Source organism: Lactuca virosa, chromosome 9 (genome assembly GCF_052849685.1).
Source record: "Lactuca virosa cultivar CGN04683 chromosome 9, Lactuca_virosa_CGN04683_v6, whole genome shotgun sequence".
Classification (NCBI taxonomy): Eukaryota; Viridiplantae; Streptophyta; class Magnoliopsida; order Asterales; family Asteraceae; genus Lactuca; species Lactuca virosa.
In genome coordinates, this window is record NC_136434.1 from 82,606,634 (window position 1) to 82,628,456 (window position 21,823).

General features: G+C 38.0%; 2 protein-coding genes across 2 annotated transcripts; both read left to right on the forward strand.

The window, feature by feature from the left end:
- Positions 1–14,020: 14,020 nt before the first annotated feature.
- Positions 14,021–16,688, forward strand: LOC145139439 (uncharacterized). Its single transcript, XM_079073260.1, has 6 exons — positions 14,021–14,264; positions 14,437–14,631; positions 14,739–14,971; positions 15,089–15,265; positions 15,347–15,974; positions 16,042–16,688. Exons 1-6 carry the CDS (start codon positions 14,021–14,023, stop codon positions 16,686–16,688), a joined length of 2,124 nt encoding a protein of 707 aa, XP_078929386.1.
- Positions 16,689–18,200: 1,512 nt separating this feature from the next.
- Positions 18,201–19,502, forward strand: LOC145139440 (uncharacterized). The gene is made up of 5 exons (XM_079073261.1): positions 18,201–18,353; positions 18,444–18,599; positions 18,703–18,770; positions 18,857–19,074; positions 19,150–19,502. Exons 1-5 carry the CDS (start codon positions 18,201–18,203, stop codon positions 19,500–19,502), a joined length of 948 nt encoding a protein of 315 aa, XP_078929387.1.
- Positions 19,503–21,823: the final 2,321 nt, after the last annotated feature.

Genomic DNA, 21,823 nt, shown 5'->3' on the forward strand with positions numbered 1-21,823 from the left:
ATTAGCTTTGCCCGGGTGGTACAGGATCTCACAATCGTAATCCTTCACCACATCCAACCATCTCCTCTGCCGCATATTCAGGTTGGGCTGATCCATCAAATACTTCAAACTCTTGTGGTCCGTGTATATGGTACACCGAACCCCATACAGATAGTGACGCCAGATCTTGAGGGCGAACACCACCGCCCCCAACTCCAAATCGTGGGTGGGATACCTCGTCTCATGAGGCTTCAGCTGCCTCGATGCATACGCTATCACATGCCCTCTCTGCATAAGCACCGCACCCAACCCCGATATCGATGCGTCACAGTACACCACAAAATCCTCCATTCCCTCTGGAAGGGATAACACCGGGGCTTCGCACAATCTCTGGCGAAGAGTCTCAAACGAGGTCTGCTGCTCCGGACCCCACGAAAAAGCAACGCCCTTCCGGGTCAACTTGGTGAGAGGCACGACGATCTTGGAGAAATCCTTGATAAATCTCCGATAGTAGTCGGCCAACCCCAGAAAACTCCTGATCTCGGTGGGTGATCTCGGCACCTCCCAACTCATCACAGCCTCAATCTTGACCGGATCGACCAATATCCCATTCTGGTTGACGAGATGCCCCAAGAACTGGACCTCCCGTAACCAGAACTTGCACTTGGAGAATTTGGCATAGAGCCTCTCTGATCTCAAAACTCCGAGAATCTCTCTCAGATGCTCCTCGTGCTGGTCTCTAGATCTCGAATACACCAGAATATCGTCGATGAATACAATTACCGACCTGTCCAACATCGGTCTGCATACCCTGTTCATGAGATCCATGAACGTTGCTGGTGCATTGGTGAGCCCAAAAGGCATCACCACAAACTCGTAGTGCCCATAACGAGTCCTAAACGCCGTCTTCTGGATATCCTCATCTCGCACCCTCATCTGGTGATATCCAGACCTCAAGTCTATCTTGGAGAACCAATATGCTCCCTGCAACTGATCGAATAGATCATCAATCCTCGGTAGTGGGTAACGGTTCTTGACCGTCAACTTGTTCAACTCCCGGTAATCAATGCACATCCGCTGTGAACCATCCTTTTTCTTGACAAAAAGGATCGGCGCTCCCCAAGGTGAGCTACTCGGTCTGATAAATCCTTTCCCCAACAGCTCCTGAAGCTGTGAGGATAACTCCTGCATCTCTGGTGGCGCAAGGCGATAGGGCGCCTTGGCGATAGGCGCCGCTCCCGGAACCAAATCGATGCGAAACTCCACTTGCCTCTCGGGAGGCACACCCGGCAACTCCTCGGGGAAAACATCCGGGAACTCACGCACTATCGGCACATCACTAACCGAACCCAGTCCCTCTGCGGCCACCCGTGAATCCATCACATAAGCCACAAACCCGCTACAGCCCTGCTGTAGGCTTTGCCTCGCTCTAGCAGCCGAACAAAATGCTGACCCAGAACGGGTACCCTCGCCGTACACCGTAAGTACTCCCCCACTAGGGTCTCGTATCGTCACCAACTGTCGCTCGCAATCTATAACAGCCCCAAATCGACTCAACCAATCCATGCCCACTATGACACACACGTCCCCCATCGCAATCGGGACTAGATCTATCGGGAACTCAACACCGAAGATCTCGAGTACACATCCTCGAATCACATCCGTAGCATACACCGCTCGCTCTTCAGCTATGGAAACTCGTAGAGGTCGACTCAACGCCTCCCGCTGGATACTGATGTGCTGACTAAACGCTAAAGACACAAATGACCGACTCGCACCCGAGTCAAATAACACCAAACCAGGTACAGAACTCACAAGAAAAGTACCTACGCATATCATAATATAAGCACAATATCTCAAACTCAGCATAAATAAATGAAAGAATACATACCAGCCACAACATCGGGCGCTGCGCGGACCTCCTCCGCTGTCAACTGGAAGGCTCTCCCGCGAGCCTTCGGTGCCTCGGCCTTCATCGGCCGAACCTCAGTAGCTCGCACGGCAGCAGGGGCAGATCCCTGCGGTGCTCCCTGTGCTGTCCCCCGCAGCTGCGGATATTCGGCCTTCCGGTGTCTGGTTTGGTTGCAATGAAAGCAAACCATGAACCCCTTGGGGCAATCCTTGGCTATGTGCCCCTCCTTGCCACATTTGTATCAAGCACCTGATCGACAAACCCCATCATGTCCCTTGCCGCACTTCCCACAAGTGCGGCCCTTCTGGCCTCCAGATCTCGAATCGGCGGGCTTTGCCCGCTTGGCTGCCGGCTGAGACTGTGTCGGTCGCCGGTCCCTCCCCTGAGACTCGGCCTCCTCCCAGGCCTGAGTCTCCAGCTCGATCTCTCTCTTCCGGGCATTTGCCTGGAGCTCAGCAAATGTCCGGTATGACGAGTTCGCCACGAACTCCCTGATATCCCTCCTCAAAATGCTCAAGTACCGGCTCATACGTGCCTGCTCAGACGACACGTGCTCAGGGCAAAACAACGCCCTCTCATGAAACATCCTCGTAATCACCGTCACAGACTCAGTTCCCTGCTTGAGGGACAAGAACTCCTGGGATAAACGTTCCTCTCCACAGGGGGAACATACTCATCTCGAAACATCGTGGTGAACCTCTCCCAGGTCACCGCAGTAAGCTCCGTCGTAGTGAAGTCTGTCGTCACAAACTTCCACCAGTCCTTCGCCCCCATGCGAAGCTGGTTCAGTGCAAACCGAAGCCTCAGATGCTCCGGACACGAGAAGGTGTAGAAGCATCCCTTGATATCAGAAATCCATCTCATCACAGTAATCGGATCCTGCGTCCCATCAAACTCTGGTGGCTTCGTGTTGCTGAACTCCCGGAACAACAACGAGTCACCCCCTGAGGTCTAGCAGCAGCAACAGCTGCAGTAGCTGCAGCAGCAGCAACCTCAGTAACCGCTCATCAAAGGTCTCAATCAATGTGGTCTTGATAGACCCAAACATCTCCGGAATCTCGGCTCGGATCGCCGCAGCCACCTCATCGTGGATCATCTGATGAAGCTCCTCGTCACTCACGCCGCTCGTCTCAGGTCTGTGGCGTGTCCCAACCATGATGTCTCTGAAATACAATCATAAAATATCAGAGACTCGCTCGAGTATACTCGCACTCGATCACTCAACCCTACTTGTTCCCTAGTACCCTAAGGATTCTTACTTGGACTGCGCACTGATCTGGTGTCTTCAGTAGTACTGGCCCTATACTACCGTCCACACTGCATCAGTATTCACCCTAAGTCCTCCTCCTAGGATCCTATATCACAAGTACTCTACATCTCGCTGGCATAGGCTACCCTTCGGTAGACCTCTCATAAGCTCCTCACTGCTACCTACTCACTCTCAAGCATCACATAGCAGCATAAATCTTCCTATGCTAAGGCATCACAAATCAGGCCACTCTAGTCCTAATATGAATACCTAGCCTACTCTAGCATGCATAACATATCATAATATATCTCATAGCACATAATGTAAGGGTATTTTGGGAAATCACCGTTCGGGTGCTGGCTGATCGTACACACTGCTCCTTTCTGCTTTTCTCAAAGTCTTTTACTCTTATAGAAAAATTATTCCTTTTTATGAAAAACTTTCTGAAATCCTCAGTTTGAGTTCAGATACGCCCGAAGGTGCATCCGAATCCCTCAAACCAAGGCTCTGATACCAACTTGTAACAACGTAAATTTCAAAAACAATTTTTCATTTTTAAAACATACTTTTATTCATAAGGTAATATCAAACATAATGTATCCAATGTTATCATAACAAAACATATCCCAGAATCTCAAGGCATAAACTCCATAAGTGTGTATGGATCATGTCGGTGCCTTCCCGCGATCCTCACTAGTACCTGAAACACATAACACAACAACTGTAAGCATAAATGCTTAGTGAGTTCCCCAAAATACCACATACGCACATATGCCACTCAAGGCTATAATACCTTCCGGTCACTGTGTCTTAGAGGACTTCCGTCCCACAACCCTGGTAGACCTTACAGTCCTACCCGTAATGACCTTCCGGTCCATATCATCTTGACCTTCTGGTCCATATCATAATGACCTTCCTGTCCTTAGCATTCATAACATACATAACACATTCATATCATATAACAGCATACAACACATACTTCTCATACTATATAAGACCTTCCGGTCACACATAGGTACCACTTTAGGTACAGTATAGTGAGAAGACTCACCTCATACGAAGTCGGATAAACTCTCGTGCTTGACGTCCCGACCTAGCCTCCTACTATCATCCGAATAACATTCCTGATCAATACCCTATCATAGTCTCATCTCTAAAGATTGGGTAGAAGGCCATTCTACCCCTCCCTGAACTCTCCTGAATCAGCTTGACCAAAACCCTAAGGTCAACTGAAGTCAACGGTCAAACTTTGACCCGACTCGTCGAGTGCACATGGGCGACTCGGCGAGTCCATGCGGGTCCTCTGAATCCTTCTAGCCTCACTTGGCACGTCGAATCATCCCTTCACTCGACAGGTTACACCTGTCACGAATCGCGGGGCAACCCCGACTCGAATCGTCGAGTCCACTTATGAACTTGGCGAGTAGCGTCCATGGCAACACTCAAATGACCTTCTGAGGTCATATCCGCTTCTCTAACCTATAGATCTGACCTTTCCAAACCCACTAATCACGTAAAGGTGAAACCTTTACACTCATGCAACACATATATGGTTCCTTATGAAGAAATAGCCTCAAAAATGGCAACCTAAGTTCATTCCTTCCATAACACTTCATAAAGCAAGATGGATAATGCTCTATGGACCTCTATGGGTCCAGATCTGAAGTCTAACACATGAAGGGACCATAAACTCATCAATTCAAGCCATAAAAAGGTTATAGAAAACCCTAGATTCATAGATCTTAACCAAAACAGAAGGAGAGTTCGATTTGCTACCTCAATACTGCAGATCCAAGCTTGAAAACCACGGATTAGCAATCCTCTTGACCTCCTCTAGCTGGAAACACCTTCTTCTTTGCAAATCAACACCAAAAAGGATTAAAATGGCTTGCTCTCACACACAACTCGCCCAAGCTCTCTAGGGTTTCTCTCTCTGGACTGGTAGCCGCAAATGAGGGCTATAAGGACCCTTAAATAGGGCACATGCCCAAAGATTTAGGGTTTCTGTCCACAGCACGGACTCGTCGAGTCCATCCATCGACTCGTCGAGTCCCTTCATTAATCCAGTCAGCAAAACGCGATCCTACTCGACGAGTCTAGGCGTCAACTCGTCGAGTCCCTCCTCATAACTCAAAATAAATGAATAACATAGAATACCTGGGAATCCGGATGTTACAAAAGAAATCGGCTTCACAGTTTCACCATCATCTCCATCGCCGATCACGTCTCACACATACACAGTTACACACCACCACCAAATTCTTCATTCTTCAAGGAATCAAAGGGCTTGAAGAAACTATGCAGGTACCAAATATGTGATTTCAATTATATTTATTCGAAGCTGCAGTTGGGAATGCGGTTGTACAAAGGAGAAGACAAAATGTTGTTTCAGTGGCGAAAAAAAGAAGAGAAGCGATGTTCAGAACCAAGCAATTATGTACAGAAGGAGTTATCAACTCCATGGATGTCACCATCAATGGCGACATGATGATTGAAGAGGCGCCATCAATTCTAGAGGCTCAAACGTTTTCTGTTGTTGAAGACCCGAAGTCGTATTCCGTATCTCCGAATTCGTGACCACCAAGAAACTGAATTGGTAAGACTCTCACTAATTTTTTTTTGAAGAAACTGAAGAAGCACACCACGTGTTCGATAAAATGCATAGTTGAAATCTAGGTATTTGTAACTGGAAAACAAAAGATTGTTTATGTGATGTAGTAACTTGTGCTTAACTGTAGAAATTATTTACCTCAATCCTGAAAATAGATTTTAATCCAATTGCTTTTTGATTTTGATTTTGGAACACAATCATCAGTTTTTTAACCAACAGATAAGTATATATGTTTATGCATTCTATGTATCCTGCTATTTCAATTTCATAGTCTTTTTTCTATTTAGATTGTTAGGTTTTTTTTAATGCATCTTAATGTCGATCATTCTGCTAGAATGGAATATCGAATTCTAATTTTGTCAGAATAGAATCTTCAATTCCTTGTCACCTTAAGCAGTGAATTACCGTAACCAATTCTGTAAGAATAAAATTGGTTTCTATTCTTGTTATTGGTCTTGGTTCTTATAGAATGACATCCTAAATAATGAAACATTACATTCTTTCAGAATAATATGCTTTGCAAGTTTAGGGATGATTATTAATCTTGGTTTGTAGAAATTATAGTTATATTCTATTTGAATGTATATCACATTCTATTAGAATTTATTGTTTTATTATATTTAATGCACTAAAAATTTTAATATTTGAAAGTTGATTATGTTTTCCTTGTCAATTTAGGTTTTGAAGAGGTTGCCATTAATGTGGAAAATGAAGAAAACATGGAGAACGATATTGTATTCTAACAGAATGTATTATGTCAGAATTTATAAATTGTTTCTTAACAATAATATTCTTTCGGAATAGAGTAGTGTTTTTGTTAGATTTTGATGTGTTTTTCTTTTTTAACCATTTTTAGTTTTAATCTTTAAGAATAAATGTAATCCTTAAACCATTATTAGTCATAATTTTTTTAGAATGATTGTAATAATTGTTTATAGTCTTTTTCTTTACTGATGAATGTAAATAGTGATTCTTAAATAATAAAATCCGTATTCTTTAGAAAATGTTATTTGTTGATAATATTTTGTATAATTCTTTAAGCATGTTTAATATAAAAAAGTATCTTAAATGAAACAATATTCTGCAAGAATAAAACCGCAAATATATTTACTACTTTATTGTTGACTTTTTGTCATTCTGACAGAATAAAATCGGTTATTATTAAAAGTAATATTAAAATTTAATTAGAATTAATTTAAAAAATTCAGATTTTTTTAAAATAAGGGAATTAATGATCCCTTAAAATCTGAAAATTTCCTTTTTTAAAATAGGTTAATTGACCAAAATACTTTTTTGCTGAAATTTGTGTGATTATATGATACATGCTACCCTATTGTAATATCATAGACCATCAGATCATGATTGTTGATTCTATTCATCCGGTGGTCCAGATCTGTGCATTATGGCACACAATAGTTAGTAAAAACAGAATAACCTATGCCTATATATATATATATATATATATATATATATATATATATATATATATATATATATATATATATACCATAGTATTCAAAATTTTGTATCATTACCGTACCAAGATTGCTTAATTGTTACGGTACTACCGACCAAGAATGTTGGCTACCAAATATATTGTCTACCAACTTTCTTGGTTCGGTTGGTAACATGTTAGTTGGTTTTCCATGGTACAATTTTGTCAGCCCTACTATAAAGGGTCCAAATCCAAAACCATAAATTATCATAAGATTCTAAGCTTCATAACTTAAGTATGAATGAAAGAACAAGACCAAGATTGCATTTTTATGACTTAACACTCTCAAAGACACTTGAAGATGCACCTCACAAGATCTGGAACAACTCACACCCAAATGGTCCAATTTGTGGGACAAAATGGACATAACTTTAACACCTTAAACTAGATCTAAGGAAACATTCATAAAGCTTCTAACTTTATACCTTCTAGAGATGAATGAGGGACGAGAACTTCCAGATCCAAAGTTTCTTCAAGTTTCCAAGCTCAATCACCACCTTCTTCTTCCTTCAAAGGTACCAAAAAGCACACTCTTTGGATCACAAGGCTCAAATTATGGCTAGGGTTTCAAGGGAGGACGTTGAAGAGATGGAGGTTGGGAATGGAAAGGGTTTGGAGAGGTTAAGGAGCTTAAATAGGGCTCAAAACCCCATAATTAGGGTTTGGGTTCTGGTCGCGTACACCCATCGTACCAAATGGTACGCCCAATGTACACTCCTAAGGGTGCGACTTCACCATGCTGGTATGCCCAACGTACCATCTTCCTTCCCAACTTCAACTCACTTTCAAACTACCACAACTTCTTTGATTCAACTCCAATTTTGGCGTTCTTTATATGCACGGAAAGGTGTTGAAGACACCCATGATATTATCTAGATATCTTGTCTTGGAATAAAAACTTCTTAAACAAAAATCCATATTTCATGCAAGAACCCGGCCTTTGACTTTTCCCTTTCTACCCTTCGACCCAAAACACAATTCAATGGTTAAACTCTTGACCATCGTTACGTCCTTCCACAAGGACTAAACTTTACCTTCTTAAGGCCCAAAGCCTTTACACAATCGACTTCCAGCCCACTATCCTGAAATAAGAAATGAAAGTAAGTAAGATGTTACAAGGGCCATAAAAATGGGGATGTCACATCAGGTAAGTTGAACAGGTACAATTTGGTCCTGAAAAAAGAGCTATCATCACCTAACGGTATGATTTCGAGTTTAGAAATCTTCATCTTCCATAATATTATAATGAAATTTATGGGGACAATTGTTATGGGTGATATTTTCACAACCTTATTTTATCTAGAATCTTGAACTTGTACTAACATCTTGAATCGCCCAAGATCCTGAAACGCCTAAGATCTTGAACTGCCCAAGATCTTGAACTGCCCAAGATCTTGAACAAGTGAATATCTTGGGATTGCAATTATGTTTTTTTGTTGTATCATGTATAGGACTTGAAGACTTGATCAAAAAGAGATTGACCAGGTCAAAGGGCATGTAGTCAACAAGAAAAAACGCGGAGTCTCCCCAAAATACATGGTTTAGCTAGCATAGGGGAAGATCCTGAATTTTAAGGGAAGTTAGTTAGATATCAAATGTATAAATAGAGGAGATAAGATCATTTCACACACAATAACCACTAATTACACGTATATATTTGGTCACCCTCACTTCTAATCACTCTCTAGTAGCTCACAAACACGAAATTACTTCACACTTGATCAGATTGCACTTGTAAATCTTATTTTTATCGATACAATTTATAAGGCATGTGATATTATCACACCCCGATATTTTACGCCGAAGATCAAAAAGGATTAATGGATTTCCTCGTATATCATTGTGTTCTTGCGTTTATTTTTACTTATTATTTATGGTTTGATCCATTTCTATACTTCCAAAACTTATTACAAACATTTATTCAACTTTTATACTTTATTCATTCAATTATAACCTCAAGATACTATGTGGTATCTTGGTCATTTTTGAATATGTTAAGACTTATTACTCCATTTAACAAGTTTAAGACTTTAACACTATTTTTGTCCCAATTTCCAAGTATACACGCACTTATATCTTGGGCTAAACTAATGTTTTTATTTCGTATTTCTTTACAAAAAATATTAGCATTATTGTCCTATTCCCAAGATCTTGGGTACGTCCAAGATCTTCGACATCTTCCAAAATCTTAATCATCTGATAAAACTTCTTATTAAATTCTCTACCTAAAACATCACACCACACTTACTAATTTGGTTACTAAACTACTTATGCGATTTTTGACCAAAACAAGTGGAGTCACTGAAACCGAACAAAAAAACCATAAATAGAAGCATGTATCATTGAGTAACTACAATTTCCATTTAAAAAATGACTTTTTGTTTCCTGTTCTCGTGATTTCTGATTACCCCCCTAAATTTCCATCTCTTAATTTCTTTTTTATTTATTTCCATGCCTCCAGTAAGAAGTAATAAAATCATACAATTGTTTGGACCTCTATATTTATGGGATTGTGTTCCATTGTTCGGTCAATCATTATTAACTTGTCAAAGGTCGGTAATGATTTCAGCCGGTGGGAGAAGGTGGGGTAGAAGAAATATGGGTGACAGAGGTTGATGGTTGACAATGATGATGAATGTGGAGAGTATGAGAAAGGATGAGTGAATAATACGGAGAGAAGATCAAGTATAAGGACTTAAGGCCTTTATTTATTTATTTTTTCCGTTTACATATTGGGTCTTTATAGTTTAGTAAATGATAAATAACATTAAGATAAAACAAAAGGGTATTTTGATCATTTTAGTCAGACTTAACATATGAGTTTAATAAAAATAGTCAAAAGGACCAAACATACAAAATTTTAAAACCATAAAGACCAGTGGTTTAATGTTGTACATTGTTATCCTTATGGTTTACACACCTATTAGTCCAACTTTTGAACTTTTAAGATGGATCGTCTTTATGGTTTCCAAATCTTGTATCGTTGGCTTGTGAGGTTGTCACCATGAATGGGTGTCCGTTAACTGGGCATAAATGACCAGATTTTCCTCAGTCCATATTAAAACTATAAACTAAGTGGGCTAAATTTGTTAATTTCTTATAACTTAAGGGACCATTTTTGTCACAAAAACTAAAAAAGCCCTAAAAGGAGTTGGGCCCATCATGGACCATACTTCTATGCTCTCACACTCTTTAAATCTCCATTGCCGACATCACTACCAAGATCAACGATCTCGTCGGACATCCGACTACAAATGAGGCCACTATTCTCTCTGTTGCATCTTCCCCCCTTTCCAACTCTATTTTTCGGGTCTTGGCACCTTCATTGCCGACGTCTCCATGAATACCGACGGTCTTGTTAGATACATGACTACACAACAAGGTCACCATTATCTCTTAATGTCATTTTACCTCCTTTGTGTCACATTGCCTCCCCCCCCCCAACCACCACCTTTATTGCATACGAGTTTCCAAAGTTGATATACATCAAGATGTCATAAAAATTAAAGCAGATGAAATTAATGGCATTGATGATGTTGTTGTTTGTTTTCTATAACAACGGGAAATTAGGGAAGGGTGTAGTCTTTAAAATTCATTGTTGGAGTTACAGTGGTTAGAGATAAGTTGTAGTTGCACTCGTCGAAGATAAAGATACTGATGGTGGTGGTTAGTGGTTGGGTTGGTGGTGATCGATAATGGTGATCGTGATCGGTGATAATGATTGTAATAGTGGTGTCGTTGGTGGTAATTGGTGTTAGTGATGTGATATGGTGTTGTTGGTATTGGTGATAGAGTTGGTTGGTTTCTGGAAACTGTAGGTAGTGGTGGTGGGGGTGATGTGATGATGTTAGTATTAGTGATGGTTACGGTCTATAGTGGTCTATAGTGGTGATTGGTGCTTCTTTCAATTAATTATTAAGATCGAAATAAGAAAAATATAAAAATGACAAATAAAAGGGTAATTTAATAACGGAGCATCTTAGACGAATGGTCTTAGGACCACCGATACAACTTTTGGAAACCATAGGGACAGGTCATATAAAAATTCAAAAAATTCAAAAATTAGACTAAAAGTACATATTTATGTAAACCACATGGACAAAAACTGTAATTTACTCATGTTTTTATTTTAATTCTATAATCCTTATTCTAATAAATGAACAGTTTTAATTTCCTTTTGCCAAGTGTCACTCTAATACAACTTCTCATTAATATTATGGATGTATCGAGTAGATATATTAATCAACTCATTTCAAAATTCAAATTTACATGTTCTAATTATATGTTAAATTTGAAGTTATAATAACTTTAAAATTTTAATATATCTCTTAATTAATAATTTATTTAAAATGATTTATTTAAGAGAAAATTACAGATATAACCAAAACCGATAATTACTTTGTAGAAAATAGCCAAAAAAAAAATCAATTACAAAAATAGCCTGCAAAATCGCAGATGGACTAAGTCCATCTGCGATTTGACAAAGCCATATGCGAACGTACAAGTCGCTAAAGCACATCCATGCTTTAGTGACTTGTACGTTCGCAGATGGACTAGTCCATCTGCTATTTCACATTCCATCTGCGATTTCACCTTTTTCGCAGGTATAAAAACGTAAATTTTTTTGTTTGTTTCATTTTTCACACTTTTCGTTGAAGAACTCTCTCTCTCTCTGGAAGCACTATGGACGATTTGACAAAACAAATATTAATTCATTTTATTAAAAAGATTTTAAACAAAATTTTCAAAGAAATTACAACAAAAGTGATACTTTTTTGCAAAAATTTATATATAATATGGTTGTTTCATAGTCTAATTCTATCAATTTCGTAGTTAAAAATTAAATAAAAATAAAAAAAAAACGAAATCGCAGATGAACTGAGAGGAAATCGCAGATGAACTTAGTTCATCTGCGATTTTAGTCACTTGTACCCCCTATTTATACCATAAAAAAATAAAAAATAAAATTAAAAAAATCATCTGCGAACGTATAAGTCGCTAAAGCACGGATGTGCTTTAGCGACTTGTACGTTCGCAGATGGCTTGATGAAATCGCAGATGGGCTTAATCCATCTGCGATTTTGATGGCTATTTTTGTAATTTGGATTTTTTTGGTTATTTTTACAAAGTAATTAACTATTTTGGTTATATTTATAATTTTCTCTTTATTTAAAATAATTTATTAATAATTATAAATTTTTATTATAATAGTTTAATTAATTTTATAAATGTGATTCCCACCGGTAGGAGTGTTCAAAACCGGATATCCGAAAATTCGGATATCCGAATTTCGGATATCCGAAAATTCGAATAGTTGATTTTTGATATCCGAATCCGTATCCGAAATTTTGGATATCCGAAATTCGGATATCCGAAATTTCGGATACGGATTCGGATATTAAACCGGATATCCGAATTTCATTAGTTTTAAATAAAGAAAATAAACCCTCCAAGAACAAGAACGTTTTCATGCATTTGTTAGGTATAATAAGACTTCATTTGGTCCGGTTAAATGCAAGTTACCTCATGATACCTGAAGATCTTGAGAAATCAAACTCAAATTACTAAAATCAACCTAAAAAAGGTAACATTTATACCATCCTCACTTTGCGTACCAAGTAAAAATGTTAATAATTTGTCTTTTTGAATTTCAAATGAAAAAACCCAATGCATTAAAACTATTTTTAATAATTTTTTATATTATATATTTCGGATTTCGGATATCCGAAATATCCGAAATTTTCACATTTTAATATCCGTATCCGAATCCGAAAAACCGGATATCCGAATTTCGGGTATCCGAATTTTCGGATATCCGGTTTTTCGGGTATTTTCGGATCGGATTTTTGGATTTTTCGGATCGGATGTTCGGATGCGGATATTTTTGACCACCCCTACCCACCGGTTATAAATTAGTTATCTTATATTTTTGGGGTAATTACTAATCTAGCCAAATTAAGGGGGTAATTAACAATTTTTAGCCAAAATTTAGCAAATGGCCAAAAATAGCCCACGAAACCGTAGGTTTCGAGATTCGCCTACTGTTTCGCCATTTCGTCTACTGTTTCGCGTTTTGTATACATTTTTTTTTTATTATTTTTGTCATTCAAAACCGTAGGTTTTTTAAAACCTACGGTTTCCCAAACCGTAGGCTACGGTTTTCGCAAAAAAAGCTACCGTTTTTTTTTGGAGGGGTTTTATCTACTATTTTGGCCAAAAAACTACGGTTTTAATTTTTTATTTTTTATTTTTTATTTTTAAATTTTTTTTATTATTATTATTTTTGTAATATAGAGTATAAAAAAGAGTGTTTATAATATCTACAATAACTTTAACAATTATTTTGTTTAAATTTTAACAATTATTTGGTTTGAATTATTTTGTTTTAATTTTAACAGTAGTCAACTCTGACGAAAAGAGTAGACTACTTTTTGGGTAAAGTTGACTACTTTGTTGCTAAATTTGACTACTTTTTTGTTAAACTTGACTACTTTTTCGTCAGAGTTGACTACTGTTTTCAAGCTATCTTATATATATTAAGTATTTTATATTTTTGGAAAGTTTATTCTCTCTAGCTTCTTTATCCTCAAAATTAAGATAATGAGTTGTAACGAGTATTTTGTATTGCTCATTACGGATGGAAGATGGGAGTTTGTTAATTCCCAATTATCATATGTTTGGCCACTGGGATACAATCCGAGAATGTTTTATTTAGGTGTTGAATTTTACGAAAACACAACGTTCACCGAATTTGTTCAGTTGGTCAAGTGCAAGATGGGTCTTCCCGAAGAATCAAAAGTTAGTTTGGCCTATCAACATCCAGAACAACTCTATTATTGTGGTATTGTTGATGATCGTGATATTAGAAAGCTGATGAAGGTAATAAATGGCGTTGGAGATAAATATGTGTATGTGTATGTGGTGGTTGAAGAAGGCGTTTGGCCGAACGAAATGGATGATAGAGGAAAGGCATCTGCAGCAAATTTATCAAGTGGAAAAGGGAGCAACAACCCAATAGGTAATTTTAAAAGTCCAAGTAAAAGTCAATATCATAGTGTTGCTGAAAATGTAAATGTAGTGCCATAACCGATATGTATGTTACACCGGAGAATTATAAGCATATTGGTGATAATGATGTTGGTGCATATGTTAATGATGTTGGTGTAAATGATTCATTTGACAAAAAAAAGCAGTAGTCGTGGTGAATAAGGTTGGTAATGAATCTGGAAAACAGGAAGTTTCGTTTTTCCATGATGGTGAACTAAAAGGATATGGCGAGTTTGCGGATTGTGACAAGTTGGATATATCCGGCCTAGATAGTGATTCTAACGGAGAAGAATTAGATGACGAATCTAAGCTTATTTATTCAGATACCATGTTTCATGGTATGCCCCTTTGCCTTCGTGTCCTGTAAACACTGATGTGAACATTCCATGTCAGAGGGTGGATATAAGTGAAGAGATTAAGGTTTTAGACATTTTTTATGACAAAGAGTTGCTCAAGCTTGCAATCGGAAGACAATGCATGGAACAAGGTAAGCAGTATAATACTACCAGATCGAGCAAAGGAAGGTTCGAGGTTGTTTGTTTGGTTAAAAATTGTTCATGGATGGTTAGGGCAAGGGGAATCCAATCGACTACTGCTTTCCAAGTCACAAAAGTTGTTGACCAACAAACATGTTGTGCGACAAATTTGGAGTCTAATCATCGACAATCAAAGAAAAAGGTACTCGGCCACTTTATCGCTGAAGTATTGGCCGGAGACTATAATAGAGTTTATCGGGGCAATGAAATTGTTAGGGACATCAATTCGAAATTTCCAATCAATATCTCATACCAACAGGCATGGCGTGCAAAACAGTATGCGTTGTTGATGTTAAGAGGTACCAAAGAGGATTCATTCACCAAACTACCAGTGTATCTGCACAACTTGGTCAAGCACAATCCAGGAACTGTTACTCAGATAAGAGTAGACGATGATGATCGGTTTGAGTTCGTGTTTATCGCGTTGGGTTGCTCGGTAAGCAGTGTTAATTTTTATAACAAATATAACATATGAATCCTAATTGGTATTTGTTAATGCAATGAAAAATAATTGTAGGTACGAGCGTTCATAAAATATTGTAGGCCGGCCCTAATAATTGATGGTGGTCACCTAAAGGGTGAATTCAAAGGCACGATGTTGCTCGCAGTGACAATGGACGGTCAAAACCAAATCATGCCTGTTGCTTATGCCATTTGCAAAAGTGAAAGTACTGAGACGTGGTCCTGGTTCCTTCGAAAGCTACGTGAATGTATAGGCAACTTGGAAGACCTTACAATCATATCTGATAGGGCTCCATCCATAGCGACGTCAATTGCAAATATATTTCCTCGCGCATATCATGGAATATGTAGTATCCATTTGTATTTCAACATTTCAGCAAAATTTGGAAGCAGCGATACAATGCACGCATTATTTTGGGAGACATGCAAAGCCTATACCATTAAAAAATTCGATAATGGGATGAAAAAAATAAAAAATGTAAATATTCGTGTATGGGAATACCTACAAAACATCAATCCAGAAAGATGGGCCAGGGCACATTTTCCTGGGAATCGGTATTTTCTTATGACATCAAATAGTGCGGAGTCGATAAATTCAATGTCACGATTTGTAAGAAATATGCCAATATTGATGTTGATTGAGTATTTTCGTGCAACAATGCAACAATGGAGTTTTCAGAAACGTAATATTGAGTATTTTCTTAACTCGTGTAGTAATTATTTTATGAAAAAATATGTCTATTTTTTTAGCTGAAACTAAAACAACACTCACCCAATGGGCTGAAACGATTATACAAGCAAATAAGAATGCTTGTAATAATTGGATGGTGTACCCTATCTCAAATAGCATATTTGAAGTGAAAAGCTCTAACCACAAAAGTGTCATTGTTGATTTCCAACAAAGAACCTGTACATGTAGGCGGTGGCAAATAGATGGCTTACCTTGTGGCCATGTTATAAAAGTGCTGACAATGAACCGTTACGAAGATTGTTCGGAATTCACTTTAAAAGCTTACTTTACAGAAACATTGAGGAAAACTTACGAGGAGTCTGTGAACCCCTTACCAAGTCCATCTAAGTGGGAGATCCCCGATGATGTGATGACGGTGAAGCCACCCATAATGGAGAGACGTCAGCCGGGTAGGCCAAGAAACACTGGACGTATTCCGTCGCAAGGTGAGCGTCCCATACGACAAGAATGTTCTACATGCGGTCAATTTGGACACACTAGGAACGATTGTACGGGTAGGGGATCGGGGAGCGGATCTGGGGGGAGGAAAGAATCTACACAAAAGGGCATAATGACTGATGAGTTTGCATCCGGGAGCGGGTCACAGAACGAAAGCGTGTACCCTACTTTTGATTTCAATAGTACATTTGATTTGAATTGTCCTTAGATTAATGTAGGAAAGCAATGAATTCCTGTATTTGTAATTTGTATTGCTTGTATTAAAAAGCACTTCTGAGATTATTAATTAAATCTAGTACTCCACTTATTAACTCCTTTATTCCATGAAAAATAAAACACAAACATAAAACATTATAGAAATCGAGATACACCCTTACGAAACATTACATAAGACATTTCACATAAAAGAGCCTTCTACATGAAACATTTGTTATTTTTAAGTAGGATCCATGCATCCTCATACTCGAAGTCACTTCCCTCGTGCTCCAAAATGTAATGATCTTTAACCATTTCTAAAAGATCTTTGTCGTTGTTTGGATAACGATACCTGTTTTTAAGATGATGATACCATCGATTAAACCATGTGATTTTTTCCTTTAAATCCATCCACTTACCAAAAATATCTTCTTGTGTTCGGTGTTTACCTTCTCCCAACGAGAGGTTAAACATGGCTGTTATGCGGGTCCATTCATCACCTTCTAAGCAATCAGGGTTAACCATGGTTACATCATCGTAAATGTTCATCCAACAACGTGTTACCACCATTACCTCTCTTATCGTCCATGGATGTGGAGTATTGGACGGAGCAACTGCGTTGGAAGAAGTTGGTTGATTGGAGGCCATTTTTTTATGTTTTTTGTTAGTTTGTTATAATGTTATAGGAGTACTTAAATAAGAAAAAAGAATAACATACAATTAGGTGGATTCCCATAAGTACTGTTTGAAACTACATTATGAAACCGTAGTCAAATAATGTCAAAGAGTAGTCCGATTGTCAGATACCTTACACGGAGATACTGTTTGAAACGACAAATATATTGTTCGAAAAGACAATACATTATGCAGGCTACAAAGTAGTAGTCAAAATCTATGAAACCGTAGTCATATAATGTGAAAGAGTAGTCCGATTGTCAGATACCTTACACATAGATACTGTTTGAAATGACAAATATACTGTTCGAAAAGACAATACATTATGCAGGCTACAAAGTAGTAGTCAAAGTCTATGAAACCGTAATCATATAATGTCAATGAGTAGTCCGATTGTCAGATACCTTACACGGAGATACTGTTTGAAATGACAAATATACTGTTCGAAAAGACAATACATTATGCAGGCTACAAAGTAGTAGTCAAACTCTATGAAACTGTAGTCATATAATGTCAAAGAGTAGTCCGATTGTTAGATACCTTACACGTAGATACTGTTTGAAACGACAAATATACTGTTCGAAAAGACAATACATTATGCAGGCTACAAAGTAGTAGTCAAAGTCTATGAAACCGTAGTCATATAATGTCAAAGAGTAGTCCGATTGTCAGATACCTTACATGGAGATACTGTTTGAAACGACAAATATATTGTTCGAAAAGACAATACATTATTGACCTTGCCTTTGCAGCTCCTACTTATTTATGTGTCCGCATGTGCAAAGCCCCTAACCCGCACAACCTTACGCACACTAAGTAATTGCTAATTGTCTCTTACAATTGTTTCGAAATGAGTTTCTCCGACACTGACCATGAAGAAAGCTTCAACAACTTGCCTGTTTACCTTCATAACCTAAGGCGAACCAACCCGCATACTCACACTCACATCAAAGCGGATTTGATGGATCGTTTCCAATCTTGTTTTGTGGCTATTGGATGGGTGGTATAATTCTTTTCCAAATCCGTTTTGTGTCTTTACATTTGATAATGTTTGTACATTAAAGTAATTGGTGTGCACTATTAAAAATTACAGGTCCATGCATTCGTGCATTGTTTCTTGCCTGTCCTCTACATAGGTACCGTCCCTCTTAGAGGGGACTACCTAAAAACAATGTTTGTAGCTGTTGCTAAAGATGGGAACAATCTGACTTTCCCTATAGCGTTTGGTATGGCGGTTGAAAATAATGTGGTAAATTCTACCTGGTTCCTGATGAGTTTAAAAGAATGTCTCGGAGAGGGTAGGGAAATATCGTTCATATCCAATATGTACGATGGTGTTAGCTCTTGCGTAGATAATGTTTTCAGTGATTCTTATCGTGGTTACACTTGTAACAGCGTGCAAAACTATTTACGCACAAGAGTAGGCTCCGGGAGATCATTGGAAACTTTGTTTTGGATAACATTAAAATCCTACACGTTGTCAACTTTTGCATAAAATTTTTCTAGATTAAGCATTGATGCTCGTGAAGTGCTTACGAATATCGGTCATCCGAAATGGGCAAGAGCCTATTTCCCTAACATCCGTTCGAATGTACTCAACATGGAAGTTCCTCAATACTTTTCAGTAGTATCGCGCAATCATTGTAATGTACCGATAATAACGCTTATCGAGGGAATTCGTGAGTACATGCAAAATACTTTTGTTGAACGAAGTATAATTGCAGGTATATTTTTGGATGAAATATAAAAGAATTAAATAGGTTGTACAACAACCTTTTGTAACCATATTTAATTTTCAGGGAGTTTGACTGGTGTATTAACACCGTATGCTGAAATGCTGGTTCAAAGAAGGATGCAAAAGTCTGTTCGTTGGCAAGCAACACATATCCCCCAACAGATATCCTCTCCCATGCCGACATATGTGTATGAAGTGTTTGATTTTAAAACAACTTGTGTTGTTGACCTTAAAGCTTATACTTGTTCATGTGGAAAATGGAGCGGTCTCGGTATAGCATGTGGTCATGCCATCACAGCAGCACGTGATTCAGACATGCATGACATTGTTAATTTGGTTCAAGTATATTACCATGCCGATGTATATCAGCTCATCTACCAGACACAAAACCGTTCACCCAGTTCCCCCACCAGCTGAATGGGAAATCCCAGACCCTTTGATGGTTGTTTTATTGCCGATGTAATTTTTATTCCCTTTAAATAATGATGCTTGTAATATATTTGTCCTTGTCTATGTAATATATTTGCTGTTGAGTTTGTAATATATTTGTCTTTGTCTATGTAATATATTTGCTGTTGAGTTTGTAATATATTTTTCAATATATTATGTTTGTAATATAGTTGACAATGTGTTTGTAATAAGTTTGAAATACATTATGTTTGTAATCAACAAAATTGAACATAACATAAAAGTAAAGGAAATTACAATTAGAATTAAACATAACATTGTTAAAGGAACGTCTCACCACCTATTACATAGTTAAATTGGTTTCCACAGATTAGGAAACTATTTGGGATACAAGTTTTGCTCACGGTCGATAAAATCCCCTCTAATTCTAACAACATCTAATAGACGATCTCGTTCTGCTTGAAGCTTTTGAAACTCCGTATTTGCATTTCGAATCCACTTCTTAGCTTCCTTGATATTTTTTGTAGTTTCAGCAATCCATTTTTCTTTTTCAATTACTTGATCTGCTATGTCGTTTGCACGTTGGTTGAGTTTGCGACTAATTTCAGAGTCCCTTTCGTTGGCTTCTTCAGCAGCCTTCATAGCATGGAAAATGTCGGCAGACATGTTATCTGGGAGTGGGAAATCTGGGCCTTCAGGAATTGGGTTTGTATCGGAACAAACATAGCAGTCTTCGTCTTCGCAATGCCAAACACCGAAGTCAGATGAATTCATTTTCAATTTTAGAATGTTCTAGTGTATCACGTATAAGTTCCATGTTAGTTGCATGTTAATAGTTTAAGAGCAAAAATCACTATTGGATAAGACAACAGGTAAAGTATTAGTCAAATGCGACTAGACAGTAGTCAAAAGCTATAACACAGTAGTCAAACTACAATCGTGTGTCAGAAAAAAACATAACATTACTGATAAAAATGTAAAGTAGTAGTCAAATACACTTAACATAAAAATCATTTGAACTTAGAATTACTAATAAACATAACATAATTCTGAAAGGAAATTAGAATTACAAATAAACATAATATTACTAGTAAACATAACTACTAATAAAATTAGTCTAAGTAATTAGTAACGTGCAAATGGTGGTACGACGACCATCTTCTCAGTTGGTATTTCCCAATGCAGAAGAATTGGAATATGATTAATCGTCTCCGCTTGGAATGCATGTCGATACACCGCAGAAGTCAACCTATAATTAACCAATTGTTGTTTCTCTTCAACTGTAAGCCTGCTTAATGATGCTATACCATGTTCACAGGGTGTGCCGCATTTTTGCCATTTGCCACAACTACAAATACCACGTTCAACTTGTACCGTTTGTATGGTTAAATTACAACGCACTTCAAATTTGTCACTACCAATATGTGTAACCTCATAACCATTAGATTGGTTCATTCTCCGTTCAAACACGTGTTGTGCATAAGGGGTAAGTTGACCATGCATTCCACCTGTGTAATTAATTTACTTAAAATTAAAAAGAGGATAGAGTAACGGAAAAGAAAGAAAACAATTATTTATTACCTCCAAATTCAGCTCGTTGCGCGTACACCATTTGTATTGACTGATGGACCAGTTCAATGATTATCGTTATTGGTAACTCGTGCGTGTTTGATCTAAGCCAACTCAATCTAATCGGAATGCTAATGTATTTAACATTGAAACGGACTTTAGGAAAAAAGGTTTGAGCCCATTTTGCCATTGGGATATTGTCAAGCCAGTCAAGATCATACCCATTAACCTCATTTTTTAAATTGTTTAAACAAACGTAAAATTCAGACAAGCTATAAGTTTTGCATGTCTTCCAGAACAACTGTTCGACAACGATACTTCCTGTGGAAGCCCGAACTTTATCGGCTATATTTTTACAACAATACCCATGATAGGAATCTGGGTATACTTGCATAATGGCGTAGTCTATCGAGTCAGACATATGGCTTATGAAACCAACTTCAGTAGTGTCACCTAAGTATTCTTTCAACCTTCTCATGAACCAAGTCCAAGCCTCTTCACATTCAACACTTCCCAAAGCGAATGTTATGATCAGGGGTTCATGATTACCGTCCAAAGCATGAGCAAGATACATTGTTGTTATGTTGGTCCCAATAAGGGGTACATGAGCAACAAATAGTGTTGGTATCATGGATGTGAGAAAAGTAGTAATCTGTAAGAAACGATGGCAACATTACACAAATGTGAACTTGAAATAAATAATAACATAATATAGAGGAGGAGTTACCACGCATCCTAATGCGACAAAACAAAATTGAAAC